Raw genomic sequence first — 19,177 nt, 5'->3', positions numbered from 1 at the left:
TGTGGGATTGAGGTCTAAGGCTTATGCTTATAAATATATTGTGAATAACGTCGAAAAAACTGATAAGAAGTTAAAAGGCATAAAGAAAAATGTCATAAAAGAAACAATAAACTTTAAGGATTATTATAACTGTTTAACAACAAAGAAAGAAGAGTTTAGAAAGATTAATGGAATAAGAAGTTATAAACATCAATTATATTCAGAAGAGATAAATAAGAAAGCATTGGGGGCTTTTGATGATAAGAGGTTTATTTTAGAAAATGGAATTGATAGTCTCCCTTATGGATATATAAGTATATAAGTGATAAGATATACATAAGTGATAAGTTAATGGGGTTAGGGATTTTAAGGGCTACCGCCTCCTTTTTTACTATTATATAAATGATAGAACCAAGTACCAACCAGACTAAAGAGTGGAGGTGTAATCAACCTTGGTATATAAATGGAAAACATAATGAATGTGAAAAATATCAAATAGGTATAATTGAAAAGGCAACTGGTAAAAAAGTTCACAAAACAAATAAGAGAATTAATTTAAATACCGGTGAATTGGGTAAAAAAGATGGAAATATTTTTGAGTGGTCGGAAAACTTTGATGGTTGCCAGGAAAATATATACTTTAATTTAAAAATGGTATGTGGCACTGGAGGCGCTCAAACAAGAACATTGAGGGAGGTTTACCATTTTATCTTAGCTCAGTTAAAATATCTTAATAAAGAACCAAACTCAAACATATTTTTTGTTAATATATTAGACGGTGAGGAGAGTTGTAGGAGAATTAAATTATTTCCCACGCATAAACAAATATTTGTCGGGTCAATGTTTGAGTGGGTTATATTCACCAGAGTAAAAGGTTCATAAGGTCAGAAGGATCCCACAACTTTCCAGTTGGGACTTGTGTGTATATGTGAACCCCTAACCTTCACCCAATCCCATCCCTAGCTCAATTAAAATATATTCATTATGTATTAGCCCAAGTAGATTAATTAACTCATGATTCATAAGGTCAAAAGGCCCATAGAGTCTTTTGGATTAATAGGGGTGTTTTCTCAAATAGGGGTAAACGACATTAGATAGGGATTTCCCATGTTAAACGGGCTGTCCCAGAAGCAACATTATTACCCTACTCACGACGTTAACACTCTGGCGTCAACAAATATTAACAGATTTTGATCAAACTTAGAAACCAGTCAGGTCAGTTGAGTTCTGCTTCCCTGGAAGCTCTAGTTCACCTCTCCCTTCCCCCCCCCCCCCTCCCTTGCCGTTCCTCCTCTCTCCAAGGCCTCTCCCTCCCACAGATCTCCCGATGTCCTTGTTCTCTGCTGTTGTACTTGTGTGCTTCCCTCTCTCTCCCCATCTTGTCTACCGCTCCCTTTATGTTGTGTATTTATGTTTTAGTTTGTCTTTTTGTGATTAATGTTCGCTCTTACACGAGCCTCGATCTTGTATTCAAAAAATAAATAAATAATTTTTATAAGTAAATACAGTGTTCACTGTGCTCAATGACAAATCGAGTGTGCAGTATTTACTTCACCATTACTGAAACTTAACAGAATCACCGATGTTAGTCGACAACCCATCAATCCGATCTGTAAGTTCATCTGCCGAGCACAGACCGCAGCAACGACCGACGGACGACGAACGGTTCGAATTAAGCGTTTGAAGAAGAGGGCGTTCCGCTCGGGTTTGAGGCTTGAGGTTCCGCTTGGTTCTAAACTCAGTAATCCACCTGGATTGCAAAGGAATTCTCCCTCTTGTTGTGATAGTGTTGAAAGTATTGCTCAATTACACCAAAAACAAAAACTACTTGTTGATGTTAACTCATTCTTTTGCTTCTTTTTTTCATTTTCAGATCCATCACCTCCTGAAAATCTCCAAATTTCAACACAAAACTCAACATCTCTCTCCATCTCCTGGACCAACCCAAATGATACAAACCAAGCACGTTATGAATATCTTGTGATGTTGATCATTGACAACATCATGAAAGTAAATGAAACCACAGGGCAAACAAACATCACCTTTTCAAACCTCCCTCCTGGCACCGACTACACCGTTTCTGTGTCAACAATATACAATGACACACAAAGCCAACCTACAGAGATACCTGCTACTACAGGTAGGCATGGAGGATACTTGATTATAAACATGAAAAATTGAGAAGCTGGAAAATAACTTACACCCTCAGGGGTATTTTATTTATTTATTTATTCGGATGCAGCCTGTGGCCGATTGGATGAATCATTTTCTGCGGGCACGGTTGTCCTGCTGATGCAATGCCCCCTTACCAGGGAGTACGTTCTCATTTTGCCAACCTTGGAAGAAAGATGGGCTGAATAGACCCACCTCGTGCTAATTCAACAACATGACAGGGGCTTGAATTCAAGACCCCAAGATTGTGTGCCACCCCCTTTCACCGTTAAGCCAATGCCAAGGTTCGAGTTTGGACCTGTAATGTTGGTTTGGAAACGGGGGGGGGGGGGGATGGAGGCGGGTTCATGTATGGGGGTTCATATGTTCAGCCTTGATTTTAAAAAGCGGTTTCCTATTGGGATAAAATAAAGTTTTTAAATGGGAAACATTGAGTGAGGACAAAGTGGGCGCATGCAGGATTTGCCAACAATTTGATCTGAATATGGAGAAACTTGACATAAATCAACGTCTCGACGTCACCCGAAAAACCTCTGCCCACAATAAACATTTGCTTATTCTGACCCTAAACCTGGTGTTGGTGTTTAAGGTGAGGGTGCTGGCTTGGGAGTCTCGGGTCCTGAGTTTGAATCCTGGTCGGTCGTTAAATTAACTCCAGGTGAGGTTGACTCGGCCTGTCATCCTTCCGAGGTTGGCAAAATGAGTACCAGTTTAAAATGAACCATTCGTGTATCCTGTGTCGGAGTGGCGACCCATCCAGGATTGTGCCCCACAGCCAGGAAACTGCTATGGCAGCCATATGCATCTGAAAATGCAGGAGTGGACATCATCCATCATCATTACTCTGACTTTCACCAAGAAACTCAAAGATAATTTGACCTCAATATCTAATCCGTACATGTGTATCATGGGACATGCACTTCGTTTAGTTCAAATACCATAGCCAATGGTGTCACATGAACAGGGGTTTTCATGTGATCTCTGACCCTTGACCTTTTAGGAGCAAATAATATATATCTTGAATGGATTCACTGACGGTGGTTTATACATATTTGAAGCAACTTTGACTTAAATCCCTCCAGCTGTTATCAAGCAGCACATGTTCACCTGACATGACCTCTGACCTTTGACCTTTTCATGGTGAAGTCTCATCAGTTGCTCTTTGCATTCTCGTGTATACGTCCACCAAAATCCCATCGCTGCTTCAAAAGTTAGTGCGGCAACATAATTTTTACCGAACGCGACCTCTGGCTTTTGGCCTTTGACCTCTTGACCCCATAATCTTATCGGTTTATCTTTACATAATTATACATACAGTGCCGACAGAAAGTCTACACCCTCTTTCAATATTTTAACCTTTTGTTGCCTTACAGCCTGGTGTTAAAATGCATTAAATCAGACTTTTTCCACCTTTATCTGCACATCGTAACCTACAACTTCCAAGTGAAAATCAAATTGTTCAAATTTCAGAAAATTAATTCAAAACAAGTAGAGCTCCATTCAAAGTACACCGCCCCCATGCCAAATAAATAAATAACATCCTCCAGCGCGGCAATGCCGAGGCGCCTTTGGTGATACCGCCATGCAGCACATAGACACGGTATTGGGAGGGACGGGTGCACAATAACTTATTGATGGATTGCGAAAATAAAATCAATAAATAATGATCGTAAAATAATTTCTTAATCAATTGGCTAATAGCATATCTCAACCACTGGTGTTTCGTTTGAAGGTGTATCTTTTTGAAAATTAATAAAACTAGGGCATGCCCGTACTATATATATATCTAAAATTATATCCCCCCCCCCTATTTACATGAAATGGTTTGGTCCAAAGCGAACGGCTTGCGAGTGGTGACAATCCCCCCCCTCTATTTACATGCAATGGTTCGGTCCAAAGCGAACGGCTTCCGGAGTTTGGTAAAGAAATCGCCATCGCGTACACAAACGCGCAGGAAAGCGAATGAATCGCAAATTCGTTTTTATTAGTTGTAAAACATAATGCCCAATTATTCAATTAGCGCCAACGTATTTTGGCTGTTTGCAATTTAATCGCAAGGCAAAGTAGAAAGAGAAGAGGGAAAAAAAGAAAAGCCTTGCCTTGCTGCAAACAGCTGCTGCAAACAACAACAACAGGGAAGGCTGCACTGTCCGGAAGTTGGCATATCGCAGTTACGATTATTTTAGTGTTAATGGCCAATTATTCAATTAGCGCCAACGTATTTTGGCTGTTTGCAATTTAATCGCAAGGAAAAGTAGAAAGAGAAGAGGGAAAAAAAGAAAAGCCTTGCATTAACGCATTAACGCTTGCATTGCATTAACGGTTCGGCACACGTGATAGCTCGCTGCTCTCTGATTGGTTGAAGCGTTTTTTGGACATAGCTCGGTAGGTACTTGTCCGATTAATTTCAAACCTTGAAAAGGCACATCCTCGGGTCCCCAGCAATATACCTGGCAAGTTTCAAGTATATCGGACCCGTGGTTGTCGAGAAACAGCGGTCACAGACAAACACACAGACACACAGACACACAGACACACAGACACACAGACACACAGACACACAGACACACAGAGATTACTGGAATTATAGATAGATAAGTAATTTATCAAAAAAAGAAACAATTAATTGATTAATCAATACATAATACATTGATTATTTAATTCATCAATAAATCAAAAATATCCTTCAGAGCCACAATACTTGGTCACTGTCATGTCCGAATATCAGCTTCCCAGCTCAAAAGGTGCCCGAGATATTGCCCAGATGAGATAGAAAATAAATAAATGAAAAATAACGAAATAAATATAAAATAATGGTAAAATAATTAAATTATTAATCAATTGGCTAATACAATTCCTAAAGCACCACTGTTTCATCCGAATCTGCAACTTGAAAAAAATTAAGTCGGTCATTAATCGAATAATTAAATAATTAATTGATCGTCAATTAAACAATAAATCAAAAATATAATTTGCAGCCAAATCACGGTCATTGTCGTGTCCAAGTATCAGCCTATACAGTCTGATGTATATCAGCTTATACAGGCTGATATATATCAGCTTATGCAGTCTATAAATATCCTATCGCTTATAAATCAGCTTATAAATATCTTTTCGCAAAAGGTGCATGAGATATTGCTCAAATGAGAAAGAAATGAAATAATTGATTAATAAACTGAGACTAATAAACTAATTAATTGATTGATTGATTGATTGATTGATTGGATTGATTGATTGGAGGTCACGTTCTTTCGAAGCTGTCCATGCGCTCACGCTTTCGAAGTTAAGTAATTTTTTCACAATTGTGTTTTTGTCGAAACTGTATCTATCTTTCGGTGTGTGTACTTATAGTGTGGCTTTAGTAAGATTCTCGGTGTTAATTTTTCATACCTGTATGCAAAATCGTCGGTGAATTCGTGTCGCGTATTCTGAGGCCGAGTCGGCTTCGGTGTCCGACCTTGAGGATTTGTTTTCTCTCAGCGGTTCGTTGATTGCGCCGCAAGTACTTTAGTTCTCTGTTTTTTGTCCCAGTCTTTCACCCCATACTTCCTTGTTTAAAATCTCAACTCAAAAAAAAAACCCCAAAAAATATTTCCCTTCTCTGCTCTTATTCGTTTATTCGTTGTTCTTATTTGTTCGTTCGTTCTTCGACCATGTTGTTTGTGATCACGTGATCACGTTGTTAAAAATGTTTAAACTTTCCCCTGAAGAACTGTATTCTGTCGTATATTATAACACGTTTTTCCTCTTCTATAAAAGGATGCTTTCGACTTGCTCACCAAATCTATTCATTCCAAAAAAAAAATTCCATCTCTTACAGTTCCTTTTTTCTACATTCCCGAAACTCTCCTGCACCACACCCCTCCTTCAGCATCCTCAAACGTATTTTTGAATTGAAGGTCTCAAGAAACTCATTTTGCAATAAATGTTCGTTTCCCATTAATCGTACACTTTTCAAAATCCAATCTCACCCCTCCCCTCCAAATCTTCCCCATCACCCCTTCCCTCCAAAACTTCCCCATCACCCCACCCCTCCAAAACTTCCCCAACACCCTCCCCTCCAAATCTACCCCCTTGCCCCTCCCCTCCAAATCTTCCCCATCACCCATCTCTTTCAAATATTCCCCCTTGCCCCTCCCCTCCAAATCTTCCCCATCACCCCTTCCCTCCAAAACTTCCCCATCACCCCTCCCCTCCAAAACTTCCCCATCACTCCTCCCCTCCAAATCTACCCCCTTGCCCCTCCCCTCCAAATCTTCCCCATCACCCATCTCTTTCAAATATTCCCCCTTGCCCCTCCCCTCCAAATCTTCCCCATCACCCATCCCTTTCAAATCTTCCCCCTTGCCCCTCCCCTCCAAATCTTCCCCACCACCCCTTCCCTCCAAAACTTCCCCATCACCCCTACCCTCCAAAACCTCCCCATCACCCCTACCCTCCAAATCTACCCCCTTGCCCCTCCCCTCCAAATCTTCCCCATCACCCATCTCTTTCAAATCTTCACCCTTTCCCCTCCCCTCCAAATCTTCCCCATCAGCCATCCCTCCTAAACTCCCCCCACACCCCTCCCCTCCGAGACTCTCCCTCGCTCTTCCACTCCTAGACTCCCCTCTCACCTCTCCTCCTCAAAGCGTCCTCCCCGCTTCTTCCCCCTTCCAACTTTCACCTTCATCTCCCCCAACCTTCTGCCTCCCTCTTCCCCCTCCTCAAATAACACCTCACTGTGCCTCACCCAATCACCATCAAACCTTTTGTCCGCCCCATTCTTCCCTTTCTCCAAGCTATTCTGAAATCTCTGACACACCTTCAACAGCTCTCCCGACCTCTTCCTCCTCTTCCACATCTTACCCTGCCCCCCCCCCCCCTGTTCTATATCCGATGCTCCCCCTTCCTCTTAATTAACGGTATGGACCTCAAACATCCAGGGCCTTCACTCAAACTTGACTGATCTCTCCATACAGGTTGCTTCTGACAAACCAGACGTGATCTGCTTTACAGAAACTTTCCTCCTTCATGATGTCTCTGAGTCCTTGGTATCTCTCCCAGGTTACTCCCTCCTCTACTCTGGTATGATAGATCTGAGCCTCGTCCTGGAGGTGGGGTTGATATCTTTATAAAAAAAACTCTCTTCCTCACTCGCACTGCACTGCCCTCTCTCCACCTCACCCCCAGGAATACCTTTGGCTCCGGCTTCCCCTTCGCTCCCACCTTTTGTTCATATGTGTGTTGTACCGTCCACCAAACAGTGATGACTCCATCTACATCTCGCTGTCTGATAATATGGACCTGGACCAACTTCTATCTCCCCATCCCAACTCTCTCTTCCTCATATGTGGTGATTTCAATTGTAACCATGCCAGTTGGCTGGGTGTGGGTACCGCTCTCACCAGCCATGGCTATTCAGCAAAGGACTTCTGCGACTCACTGGGACTGACACAATCTGTCAATTTCCCGACCCAGATCTCAGCCAACGGAGCATCTTCTCTTCTGGACTTGGTTTGACTAACTTTCCTGAAAATGTCTGCTGCTCTTCTTCTGCTCCATTCGGCTCATCTGATCATGTGCTTGTTAAAGTGGACATCTCTCTGACCATTCTCAGAGAGCCTCCTCAGAATTGAGGGGTCTGGCATTTCACTCAGGCCAACTGGCACGGTCTTCAAGCAGCCATCAATCATCTGGACTGGTCTCCCATCTCTACCGCCTCTGACATCAACTCATCCTGGGAATTCTTCCAAAGTAAATTACTCTGTCTCATGCACAGATTTATCCCATCTCGTCTTCAGTTGTCATACCCTTCTTCCCGTCCATGGTACATGGAATCTTGTGGTGGGCTGTTGCCCAGAAACAACTTGCTTTCGTCTCCTGGAAAGCAAATCCAATGGAAGGAAATCTTATTTCCTTTCACAAAGCCCGAAACAAGTGTGTGTCCACCCTCAGGAGAGCCAGCAAACAATATCTCTCCATTCTCAAGACCGAACTCTCTTATCTGTCTCCCTCTTCCAAATCCTGGTGGCGTCTGGTCAAATCAGTTTCTGGTGTTTGTTCCCCATCCATCCCCTCCCTCACCTCAAACCGCTACAGAGCTGACTCCGCACGTGAAAAAGCTGAATGCCTCAACTCTGTGTTTGCCTCTAAATCTTGTGTCCCAAACCCATCCCTTTCTGTACCCACCGTACCCAGTGCTACCGAGCTGCTCCTGGACTCTGTGTCCTTTCCTCCTGACAAGGTGGAAAAGTTTCTGTCAACTCTCGACTCTGATTCTGCAACTGGACCTGACGGCATCAGCCCACGGGTCCTAAAATCCTGTTCTTCTGCTCTTTCACTCCCTCTCTCTGTTCTCTTCACCCTCTCTTTTGCTCAAGGTCAGCTGCCATCTGCTTGGAAATCAGCCAACATCACCGCTTTGCACAAAAAGGTGCAAAAACAGATCCTAGCAACTACAGACCAATCAGCCTTCTCCCAATTATCAGCAAAGTCATGGAATCCATCATTGCTTCAGATATGAAATCTTTCCTCTTCTCCAATGGCTTGATCTCTGATCATCAATTTGGACATCCTGGGAATTCTGGTCATGCTGGACATGCTGCTTCTGCTTTCTCAACAATGGATGGAGGTCCTCAATGCCAAACAGGAAATTAGAGCTGTCTCCCTTGACATATCACGTGCCTTCGATACGGTCTGGCACCACGCTCTGCTCAACAAACTCTCCTCCTTTGGTATCCATGGAAATCTCCACGCATGGCTCGCGGATTTCCTCTCTAGTCGTAGTCAACGTGTGGCCCTGAATGGGTTTCTCTCATCTCCTCTTCCTGTTCAGGCTGGAGTTCCCCAAGGCAGTGTTATGGGCCCTGTGCTTTTTCTGGTCTTCATCAATGATCTCTCTGACTCTCTTGAAAATCCTCTCTATCTCTTTGCTGATGACTCTACTCTCTGTCGCTCCATTCCTCATCCCTCAGATGGGCAGTCTGCAGCCTCCTCACTCTCTGCAGACCTGCACAAAATCACAGACTGAGCAAACAAGAGGAACATATCTTTCAATCCTGACAAATCTCACACTCTTATGATGTCTCTCCGAAAAGACCGACTGCACAACCCTCCCATTCACTTTCTGAATAATCCTCTCCAAGAAGTTCTGTCACTCAAGCTTTTGGGTCTCACTATCTGCCATGATCTTTCCTGGGAAAACCACATTTCAAATCTGGCCTCCAAAGCCAGTCGCCGACTGGGCATCCTCCGTCGTGCGAACTCCATCCTTGGCACACCTGAGCTCCTCACCACATACAAGGCTTTCATCCGCAGCTCAATGGAATACTGCTCTCCCCTCTGGGCTGGTGCTCCTGCCTCACACCAAGCTTGTCTTCACGCTGCTGAAACCAAAGCGTTCAGAATCATTGGAATCTCCCGCAATGAAGCTAACTCCAAGGGCCTTCCACTCACTCACAGCAGGCAGGTTGGTGGTCTTTCCGTCTTTTACCGACTCCTCTCTGGCCTTGCCCCCCCCCCCCCCAGCTCTCTCTGGGCTCTGTCCCCCAAATATTCCCACAGGTCGCACAGGATCTGCCAGGAACCCTCTTGTGGTGAAATTGCCAAAATCAAGACTCTCTGCTCACCTTTACTCTTTAAGCCTCTTTTCTCCCACCTCTGGAACAAACTTCCTCACTCTCTTCAATCCCACTCCTCCCTCCAGGTCTTTATAACAGCTGTTCACCACCATCTCTTATATTCCCCCATCCAAAACCTTGATCTGTTCTACCCCCACTAATTTAACCCCAAATCCTCTTTTTTGAAATACCAACTTCTTTCCTGGAAGTCCTTGGTGTCCTTGTGTTTATACTTCTCCCACCCCCCCCCCCCCCCTTCCCACGCCGCCTCCCCACAAGCCCTCTCCTTCCCACACATTCCCGATGTCCCTCACAAATGTTGTGTTTATGTGCTTCCCCTTCTCTCCCCAACTTGTCTACCGCTCCCCTTTTTATACACTTTGTTTGTTTGTTTGTCTGTTTGATTTGTTTGTGTGATAAATGTTAGCTCTTTCACGAGCCTCGATTATGTACACACACAAAAAAAATAAAAATTGCCGGGGCGCCTTTGGTGATACCACCGTGCAGCACACAGAGACGGTATTGGGACAGGTGTACCATTAATTAATTGATGGATTGTGTAATTAAAATCAATAAATAATAATCATAAAATAATTTCTTAATCAATTGGCTAATGGCATATCTCAACCACTGGTGTTTCGGTTGAAGGTGTATCTTTTTGAAAATCTTACTATAATTCACCAAATGTCTGTCTGTCTGTCCATTTGAAGGTACCGTAAAAACTGCCAAACCGATCGCAAAGATATTTTGGGTGGATAATCCTGGGATCCCCAGGAGTAAAATAGGCTATTTCGTTTTCCCAATTTCAGCTTTACTCTCCAGCATTCTCAGGTTTGGACTCCCGCATAACATTCGCGTTTGCATGACGTTCATTGTGACGTCTTCTTTCGTCGAGCAACGGTACCCACCCTATGGGCGGGGCTTCAATTGGGAGGCCCAAATGAAAAGGCTAAATATCGGAAATTGAAGCCTTTTTTTCTTTTAAACGATTTATATAAACATCCTTCATGCGGAAACGTCATGCGGGAGCAAGTATCAGCAGGATGTGGCAGTGTGGGAGTCCACGTTTTCACCGATTGCTGCAGCGTGTGCCCCACAAACGGCGGATGTGGCATGAAGGAGGATCTGCACTTCGGCATGAAGGAGGATCAGCTCTAACAGATCGCTGTCTCCATCGATCTTGCCAAGGCCGTAACACCTATCGGCTCAAAATCCTTTTAACTGTTGATTTGGTACAGTTACACGTTTCTGGAATTTGGTACACGTGTCGGGAGTACATACGACATAGGGATTGTGAACATGATTATCGATCACGATTCACGATCACGATCATCACGATCATTGTGTATCGATCACGATTTGAAACACGATGGAATAATATTTACCGACATGAACAGTGATGTGGCTTTTATTGAAATTTTAAAGTAAAGATACAGTTCAGATTTTGATGATTTGCGTGTGATATGATTCAACGGATGTTTATATGAATCGTCTAAAATAAAAAATCCTTCAACTCCTGATATTTTGGCATCGCCATATGCAGATTCGCCACGGTCCCACGATCGATGTTTCTATACGTGAACGTACCCGTTTGTTTGCGAACAGGTACGTTTTTCATGAAAGTCCTTCACGAACTTGCTGTCCATGTCTGACGTGCGCTGAAGGTGCTACAGGAATGTGGAATTTATTGGTTTCATGCTTTAGCATTCACCTTATCTGCATTGCCTGTTTGCTTCTGGCCTCCCACCCGTGTGTCGCACGGGTATTTCCCTAGTTAATTAAATAAGTAATTTATCAAAAAAATAAACAATTAATTGATTAATCAATACATAATACATCAATAAATTAATTCATCAATAAATCAAAAATATCCTTCAGAGCCACAATACTTGGTCACTGTCATGTCCGAATATCAGCTTCCCAGCTTGAAAGGTGCCCGAGATATTGCCCAGACGAGATAGAAAATAAATAAATGAAAAACAAGTACAGATACATTCAAAGTACACCGCCCCCTTGCCAAATAATTAAATATCCTACAGCACGGCATTGCCGGGGCGCCTCTGGCACCCAGCAATACCGCAGTGCAGCTCATAGAGGCTGCATTGGGAGGGAGAGGTGTACGCTAATTAATCAATTAATTGTACAATTAAAATCAATAAAAGATTATCACAAAATATATTCTTAATCAATTGGCTAATAGCATAACTAAACCACTTGTGCTTCATCCGAAGATGTATCTTTTCGAAATTGAATTAAACAAGTCATAAATAAAAAATTAAATAATTAATTGATTAATCAATAATTAATCAACAAATAATTAATCGATTAAATGATTAATCAATAAATCAAAAATAACCTTTGCAGCCAAATCACCTGGTCATTGGCATGTCCAAATATCAGCTTCCTAACTCAAAAGGTGCCTGAGTTAATGGTCAGAAGAGAAAGGAAATTTGAATAATTAAATAAGTACTTAATTAATCGCTAATAATTAAATAACTCCTCAATTAATTGATTCTTCAAAAAACAAAAAATACCGTTTTTGACATCGGACTTGCTCACTACTGTGCCGACATTTCAGCTTCCGAGCTCAAAGGATGGCTGAGATATCGTCCGGACAAACAAACAAACAAGAAAGAAAAACAAACAAGAAAGAAAACAAGTACACATACATTCAAAGTACACCGCCCCATGCCAAATAATTAAATATGCTGCAGCGCGGCATTGCCGGGGCGCCTCCGGCGCCCGGCAATACCGCAGTGCAGCTCATTGAGGCTGCATTGGGAGGGAGAGGTGTACACTAATTGATTGATTAATTGTATAATTAAAATCAATAAAAGATTATCACAAAATATTTTCATAATCAATTGGCTAATCGCATAACTAAACCAGTAGTGCTTCATCCGAAGATGTATCTTTTAGAAATTTAATTAAATAAGTCATTTATAAAAAATTAAATAATTAATTGATTACTCAATAAATAATTAATCGATTAATCAATAAATACTTAATAGATGAAATGATTAATCAATAAATCAAAAATATCCTTGATAGCCACATCACTTGGTCACTCATGTCCAAATATTAGCTTCCCAGCTCAAAACGTGCCTGAGATATTGGCCAAATGAGAAAGAAAATAAATAAATGATTAATAATGAAAATAAATAAATAATAATCATAAAAAAATTAAATTATTAATCAATTTGGTCAGAGAACACATAAACTACCACTATTTCATCAGAATCTGTAACTTTAAAAAAAAAAATTTTTTTGTCATTAATCGAATAATTAAATAATTAATCGATTAATTGATTAATTAATAAATCAAAAATATCCTTTGCAGCCAAATCACCTGGTCATTGGCATGTCCAAATATCAGCTTCCTAACTCAAAAGGTGCCTGAGTTAATAATGGTCAGAAGAGAAATGAAATTTAATTAATTAAATAAGTACTTAATTAAACGCTAATAATTAAATAACTCCTCAATTAATTGATTATTCAAAAAACAAAAAATACCGTATTTGACAAAGGACTTGCTCACTACTGTGCCGAAATTTAAGCTTCCTAGCTCAAAGGATGGCTGAGATATCGTCCGGACAACCAAGAAAGCAAGAAAACAAACAAGAAACCAGAGTGAAAACTGAGTACTCTCTTTCAGCGTGCGTCACTGCCGAGCCCCCTTTGGTGCCCGGCAATGACGATTTGCAATGCCTGGAGATGGCATAGGAAAGGAGCGGTGTACAACAAGTACACATACATTCAAAGTACACCGCCCCCCTTCCAAATAATTAAATATCTTACAGCGCGGCATTGCCGGGACGCCTCTGGCGCCCGGCAATACCGCAGTACAGCTCATTGAGGCTGCATTGGGAGGGAGAGGTGTACACTAATTGATTGATTAATTGTATAATTAAAATCAATAAAAGATTATCACAAAATATTTTCATAATCAATTGGCTAATAGCATAACTAAACCACTAGTGCTTCATCCGAAGAAGTATCTTTTAGAAATTTAATTAAATAAATAATTAATAAAAAATTAAATAATTAATTGATTAATCAATAAATAATTAATTGATTAAATGATTAATCAACAAATCAAAAATATCCTTGATAGCCACATCACTTGGTCACTGTCATGTCTAAATATTAGCTTCCCAGCTCAAAAGGTACCTGAGATATTGGCCAAATAAGAAAGAAAATAAATAAATAATTAATAATGAAAATAAATAAATAATAATTATAAAAAATTAAATTATTAATCAATTTTTTTTTTTTTTTTGTATACAAGATCGAGGCTCGTGAAAGAGCGAACATTAATCACACAGAAAGACAAACCGACACATAAAACATATAACATCGGGAGCGGTAGACAAGATGGGGAGAGAGGGGGAAGGACACAAACACAACATTTGAGAGCAGGGACCGAGAGACATGGAGACATCGAGAGATCTGAGAGAGGGCGAGGGCTTTGGGGGGGGAGCATGGGAAGGGGGCGGTGGGAGAGGTATAAAACATATGGACACTGCCAGGACTTCCAGGAAAGAAGTTGGAATTTCAAACAAGGTGGATCTGGGGTGAATTAGCGGGGGTAGAAAAGATCAAGGTTTTGGATGGGGGAAGATAAGAGATGGTGGTGAACAGCTGTTTTAAAGACCTGGAGGGAGGAGTGGGATTGAAGGGAGTGAGGGAGTTTGTTCCAGAGGCGGGAGAAAAGAGGAATGAAAGAGTGAAGGTGAGCAGAGAGCCGAGATTTCGGCAGTTTAACCATCAGAGGGTTGCTGGCAGATCTTGTGCGACCTGTAGGAATATTTGGGGGACAGAGCACAGAGAGAGCTGGGGGTGCAAGGCCGGAGTGGAGTCGGTAGAAGACAGAAAGACCACCTACCTGCCTGCGGTGAGTGAGTTAAAGGCCCTCAGAGATAGCTTCATCGCGGGAGATTCCAATAATTCTGAAAGCTTTGGTTTCAACAGCGTGAAGCCGAGCTAGGTGTGAGGCAGGAGCACCGGCCCATAGGGGAGAACAGTATTCCATTGAGCTGCGGATGAAAGCCTTGTATGTGGTGAGGAGCTCAGGTGTGCCGAGGAAGGACTTCGCACGACGGAGGATGCCCAGTCGGCGACTGGCTTTGGAGGCCAGCTTGGAAATGTGGTTTTCCCAAGAAAGATCATGGCAGATAGTGAGACCCAAAATCTTGAGCGACAGAACTTCTTGGAGAGGATTGTTGAGAAAGTAGATGGGAGGGTTGTCCAGTCGATCTTTTCGGAGAGACATAGTAAGAGTGTGAGATTTGTCAGGATTGAAAGACATGTTCCACTTGTTTGACCAGTCTGTGATTTTGTCCAGGTCTTCAGAGAGTGAGGAGGCAGCAGACTGCCAATCTGAGGGAAGAGGAATGGAGTGGCAGAGAGTGGAGTCATCAGCAAAGAGATAGAGAGGATTTTCGAGAAAGTCAGAGAGATCATTGATGAAGACCAGAAAAAGCACGGGGCCCAGAACACTGCCTTGGGGAACTCCAGCCTGAACAGGAAGAGGAGATGAGAGAAACCCATTCAGGGCCACACGTTGACGACGACTAGAGAGGAAGTCCGCCAGCCATGCGTGGAGATTTCCATGGATACAAAAGGAGGAGAGTTTGGTGAGCAGAGCGGGGTGCCAGACCGTGTCGAAGGCACGTGATATGTCGAGGGAGACAGCTCTAATTTCCTGTTTGGCATTGAGGACCTCCATCCATTGTTGAGACAGCAGAAGCAGCATGTCCAGAGTAGAGTGACCTGGTCTGAAACCAAATTGATGATCAGAGATCAAGCCATTGGAGAAGAGGAAAGATTTCATATCTGAAGCAATGATGGATTCCATGACTTTGCTGATAATTGGGAGAAGGCTGATTGGTCTGTAGTTGCTAGGATCTGTTTTTGCACCTTTTTTGTGCAAAGCGGTGATGTTGGCTGATTTCCAAGCAGATGGCAGTTGACCTTGAGCAAAAGAGAGGGTGAAGAGAACAGAGAGAGGGTGAGATAGAGCAGCAGAGCAGGATTTTAGGACCCGTGGGCTGATGCCGTCGGGACCAGTTGCAGAATCAGAGTCGAGGGTTGACAGAAATTTTTCCACCTTGTCAGGAGGAAAGGACACGGAGTCCAGGAGCAGCAGGGTATGACTGGGTATGGTGGGTACAGAGAGGGATGGGTTTGGGACACAAGATTTAGAGGCAAACACAGAGTTGAGGCATTAAGCTTTTTCACGTGCGGAGTCAGCTGTGTAGCCGTTTGAGGTAAGGGAGGGGATGGAGGGGGAACAAACACCAGAAACGGATTTGACCAGACGCCACCAGGATTTGGAAGAGGGAGACAGATAAGAGAGTTCGGTCTTGAGAACGGAGAGATATTGTTTCCTGGCTCTCCTGAGGGTGGACACACACTTGTTTCGGGCTTTGTGAAAGGAAATGAGATTTCCTTCCGTTGGATTTGCTTTCCAGGAGACGAAGGCAAGTTGTTTCTGGGCAACAGCCTCACCACAAAATTCCGTGTACCATGGACGGGAGGAAGGGTATGACAACTGAAGACGAGATGGGATAAATCTGTGCATGAGAGAGAGCAATTTACTTTGGAAGAATTCCCAGGATGAGTTGATGTCAGAGGTGGTAGAGATGGGAGACCAGTCCAGATGATTGATGGCTGCTTGAAGACCGTGCCAGTTGGCCTGAGTGAAATGCCAGACTCGTCGACGCTGAGCAGGCTCCCTGAGGATGGTCAGAGAGATGTCCACTTTAACAAGGACATGATCAGATGATCCGATCGGAGCAGAAGAAGAGCAGCAGACATTTTCAGGGAAGTTAGTCATAACCAAGTCCAGAAGAGAAGATGTTCCGTTGACTGAGATCCGGGTCGGGAAATTGACAGATTGTGTCAGTCCCAGTGAGTCGCAGAAGTCCTTTGCTGAGGAGCCATGGCTGGTGAGAAAGGTACCCACACCCAGCCAACTGGCATGATGACAGTTGAAATCACCACATATGAGGAAGAGAGAGTTGGGATGAGTAGATAGAAGTTGATCCATATCATCAGACAGCGAGATGTAGATGGAGTCATCACTGTTTGGTGGACGGTACAACACACATATGAACAAGAGGTGGGAGCGAAGGGGAAGCCGTAGCCAGAGGTATTCCTGGGGGTGAGGTGGAGAGAGTGCAGTGCAGGGCGAGTGAGGAAGAGAGTTTTTGATAAAGATAGCAACCCCGCCTCCAGGACGAGGCTCAGGTCTATCATACCGGAGGAGGGAGTAGCCCGGGAGAGATACTATGGAATCAGAGACATCATGAAGGAGGAAAGTTTCTGTTAAGCAGATCACGTCTGGTTTGACAGAAGCAACCTGTATGGAGAGATCAGTTAAGTTTGAACGAAGGCCCCGGATGTTTGAGGTCCATACCGTTAATGAAGAGGAAGGGGGAGCATCAGATACAGAACAGGGGGGAGGAGCGGTAGGGTAAGATGTGGAAGAGGTGGAAGAGGTAGGGAGAGCTGTTGAAGGTGTGTCAGAGATTTCAGAATAGCTCGGAGAAAGGGAAGGATGGGGCGGACAAAAGGTTTGATGGTGATTGGGTGAGCCACAATGAGGTGTTATTTGAGGAGGGGGAAGAGCGAGGCAGAAGGTTGTGGGAGATGGAGGTGAGAGTTTGAAGGGGGAAGAAGCGGGGAGGACGCTTTGAGGAGGGGGAGTGAGAGGGGGGAAATTGAGAAGCAATGAGGGTGGGGAGATTTGAAGGGGAGGGGTGAGGGGGGAGTTTGGGAGGGAAGGGACAAGGGGAGGGATTTGAAAGGGATGGGATATGGGGGAGACTTGGAGGGGAGGGGTGAGGGGGTAGTTTAGGAGGGAGGGGGCAAGGGGGGAGATTTGAAAGGGATGGGTGATGGGGAAGATTTGGAGGGGAGGGGTGATGGGGAAGATTTGGAGGGGAGGGGTTATGGGGAAGATTTGGAGGGGAGGGGTGAGATTGGATTTTTGAAAGTGTACGATTTATGGGAAACGAACATTTATTGCTAAATGAGTTTCTTGTGACCTTCGAGTTAAAAATACGTTTAAGGACGCTGGATGGAGGATGGAGTGCAGGAGAGTTTAGGGAATGTAGAAAAAAGGCACTATAGGAGATGGATATTTTTTTTGGGATGAATTGATTTGGTGAGCAAGTCGAAAGCAGCCTTTTAAAGAAGAAGAAGAAAAAGGTGTTATAAAATATGACGGAATACATAACTTGAGGGGAAAGTGTAAACATTGAAGGTTAATGAGTGAAAACTATCTGGGGAAATGGGGGAGAAACACGTGGTTGAAGAACGAACGAACGAATAAGAATGAATAAACGAATAAACGAATTCGGTCAGAGAACAAACAAACCACCACCATTTCATCAGAATCTGTAACTTTAAAAAAAAAAGTTTTTTTGTCATTAATCAAATAATTAAATAATTAATAAATTAATAAATTAATAATAATCATAAAAAAATTAAATTATTAATCAATTCGGTCAGAGAACACATAAACCACCACCATTTCATCAGAATCTGTAACTTTAAAAAAAAAATTTTTAGTCATTAATCGAATAATTAAATAATTCATCGATTAATTGATTGATTAATTAATAAATCAAAAATAGCCTTTGCAGCCAAATCACCTGGTCATTGGCATGTCCAAATATCAGCTTCCCAACTCAAAAGGTGCCCAAGTTAATGGTCAGAAGAGAAAGGAAATTTAATTAATTAAATAACTACTTAATTAATCGCTAATAAATAAATAACTCCTCAATTTATTGATTAATCAAAAAAAAATACCGTTTTTGACAAAGGACTTGCTCACCATTGTGCCGAAATTTCAGCTTCCTAGCTCAAAGGATGGCTGAGATATCGCCCGGACAACCAAGAAAACAAGAAAGAAAACAAACAAGAAAACAAGAAACCAGAGTGAAAACTGAGTGCTCTCTTTCAGCGTGCGTCACTGCCGAGCCCCCTACGGTGCCCGGCAATGACGATTTGCAATGCCTGGAGATGGCATAGGAAAGGAGCGGTGTATAACAAACAAACAACCAGAGTGAAAACTGAGTACTCTCTTTCAGCGTGCGTCACTGCCGAGCCCCCTTTGGTGCCCGGCAATGACGATTTGCAATGCCTGGAGATGGCATAGGAAAGGTGCGGTGTACAATAACGAAATAAATATAAAATAACGGTAAAATAATTAAATTATTAATCAATTAGCTAATACAATTCCTAAAGCACCACTGTTTCATCGGAATCTGCAACTTGAAAAAAATTAAGTCGGTCATTAATCGAATAATTAAATAATTAATTGATTCATCAATTAAACAATAAATCAATAATACAATTTACAGCCTCATCACAGTCATTGTCGTGTCCAAATATCAGCTTCCTATCTCAAAAGGTGC

At 42.6% G+C, this 19,177-nt stretch overlaps 1 protein-coding gene across 1 annotated transcript in view; it reads left to right on the top strand.

The window, feature by feature from the left end:
• The window catches only part of LOC137428036 (receptor-type tyrosine-protein phosphatase H), a 329,265-nt gene that overhangs the window by 242,540 nt on the left and 67,548 nt on the right, over window positions 1–19,177 (top strand). The window contains exon 17 of the mRNA XM_078777499.1: window positions 1,853–2,119. Within this exon, the coding sequence (XP_078633625.1) occupies window positions 1,853–2,119 (267 nt within the window). The remainder of the gene's footprint in view (window positions 1–1,852; window positions 2,120–19,177) is intronic.

The sequence above is a fragment of the Myxine glutinosa genome, chromosome 5, assembly GCF_964187855.1.
Source record: "Myxine glutinosa chromosome 5, kmMyxGlut1.1, whole genome shotgun sequence".
In the NCBI taxonomy this organism is placed as follows: domain Eukaryota; kingdom Metazoa; phylum Chordata; class Myxini; order Myxiniformes; family Myxinidae; genus Myxine; species Myxine glutinosa.
The sequence above is the reverse complement of the archived record's forward strand: the minus strand, read 5'-3'. Positions and strand labels throughout refer to the sequence as shown.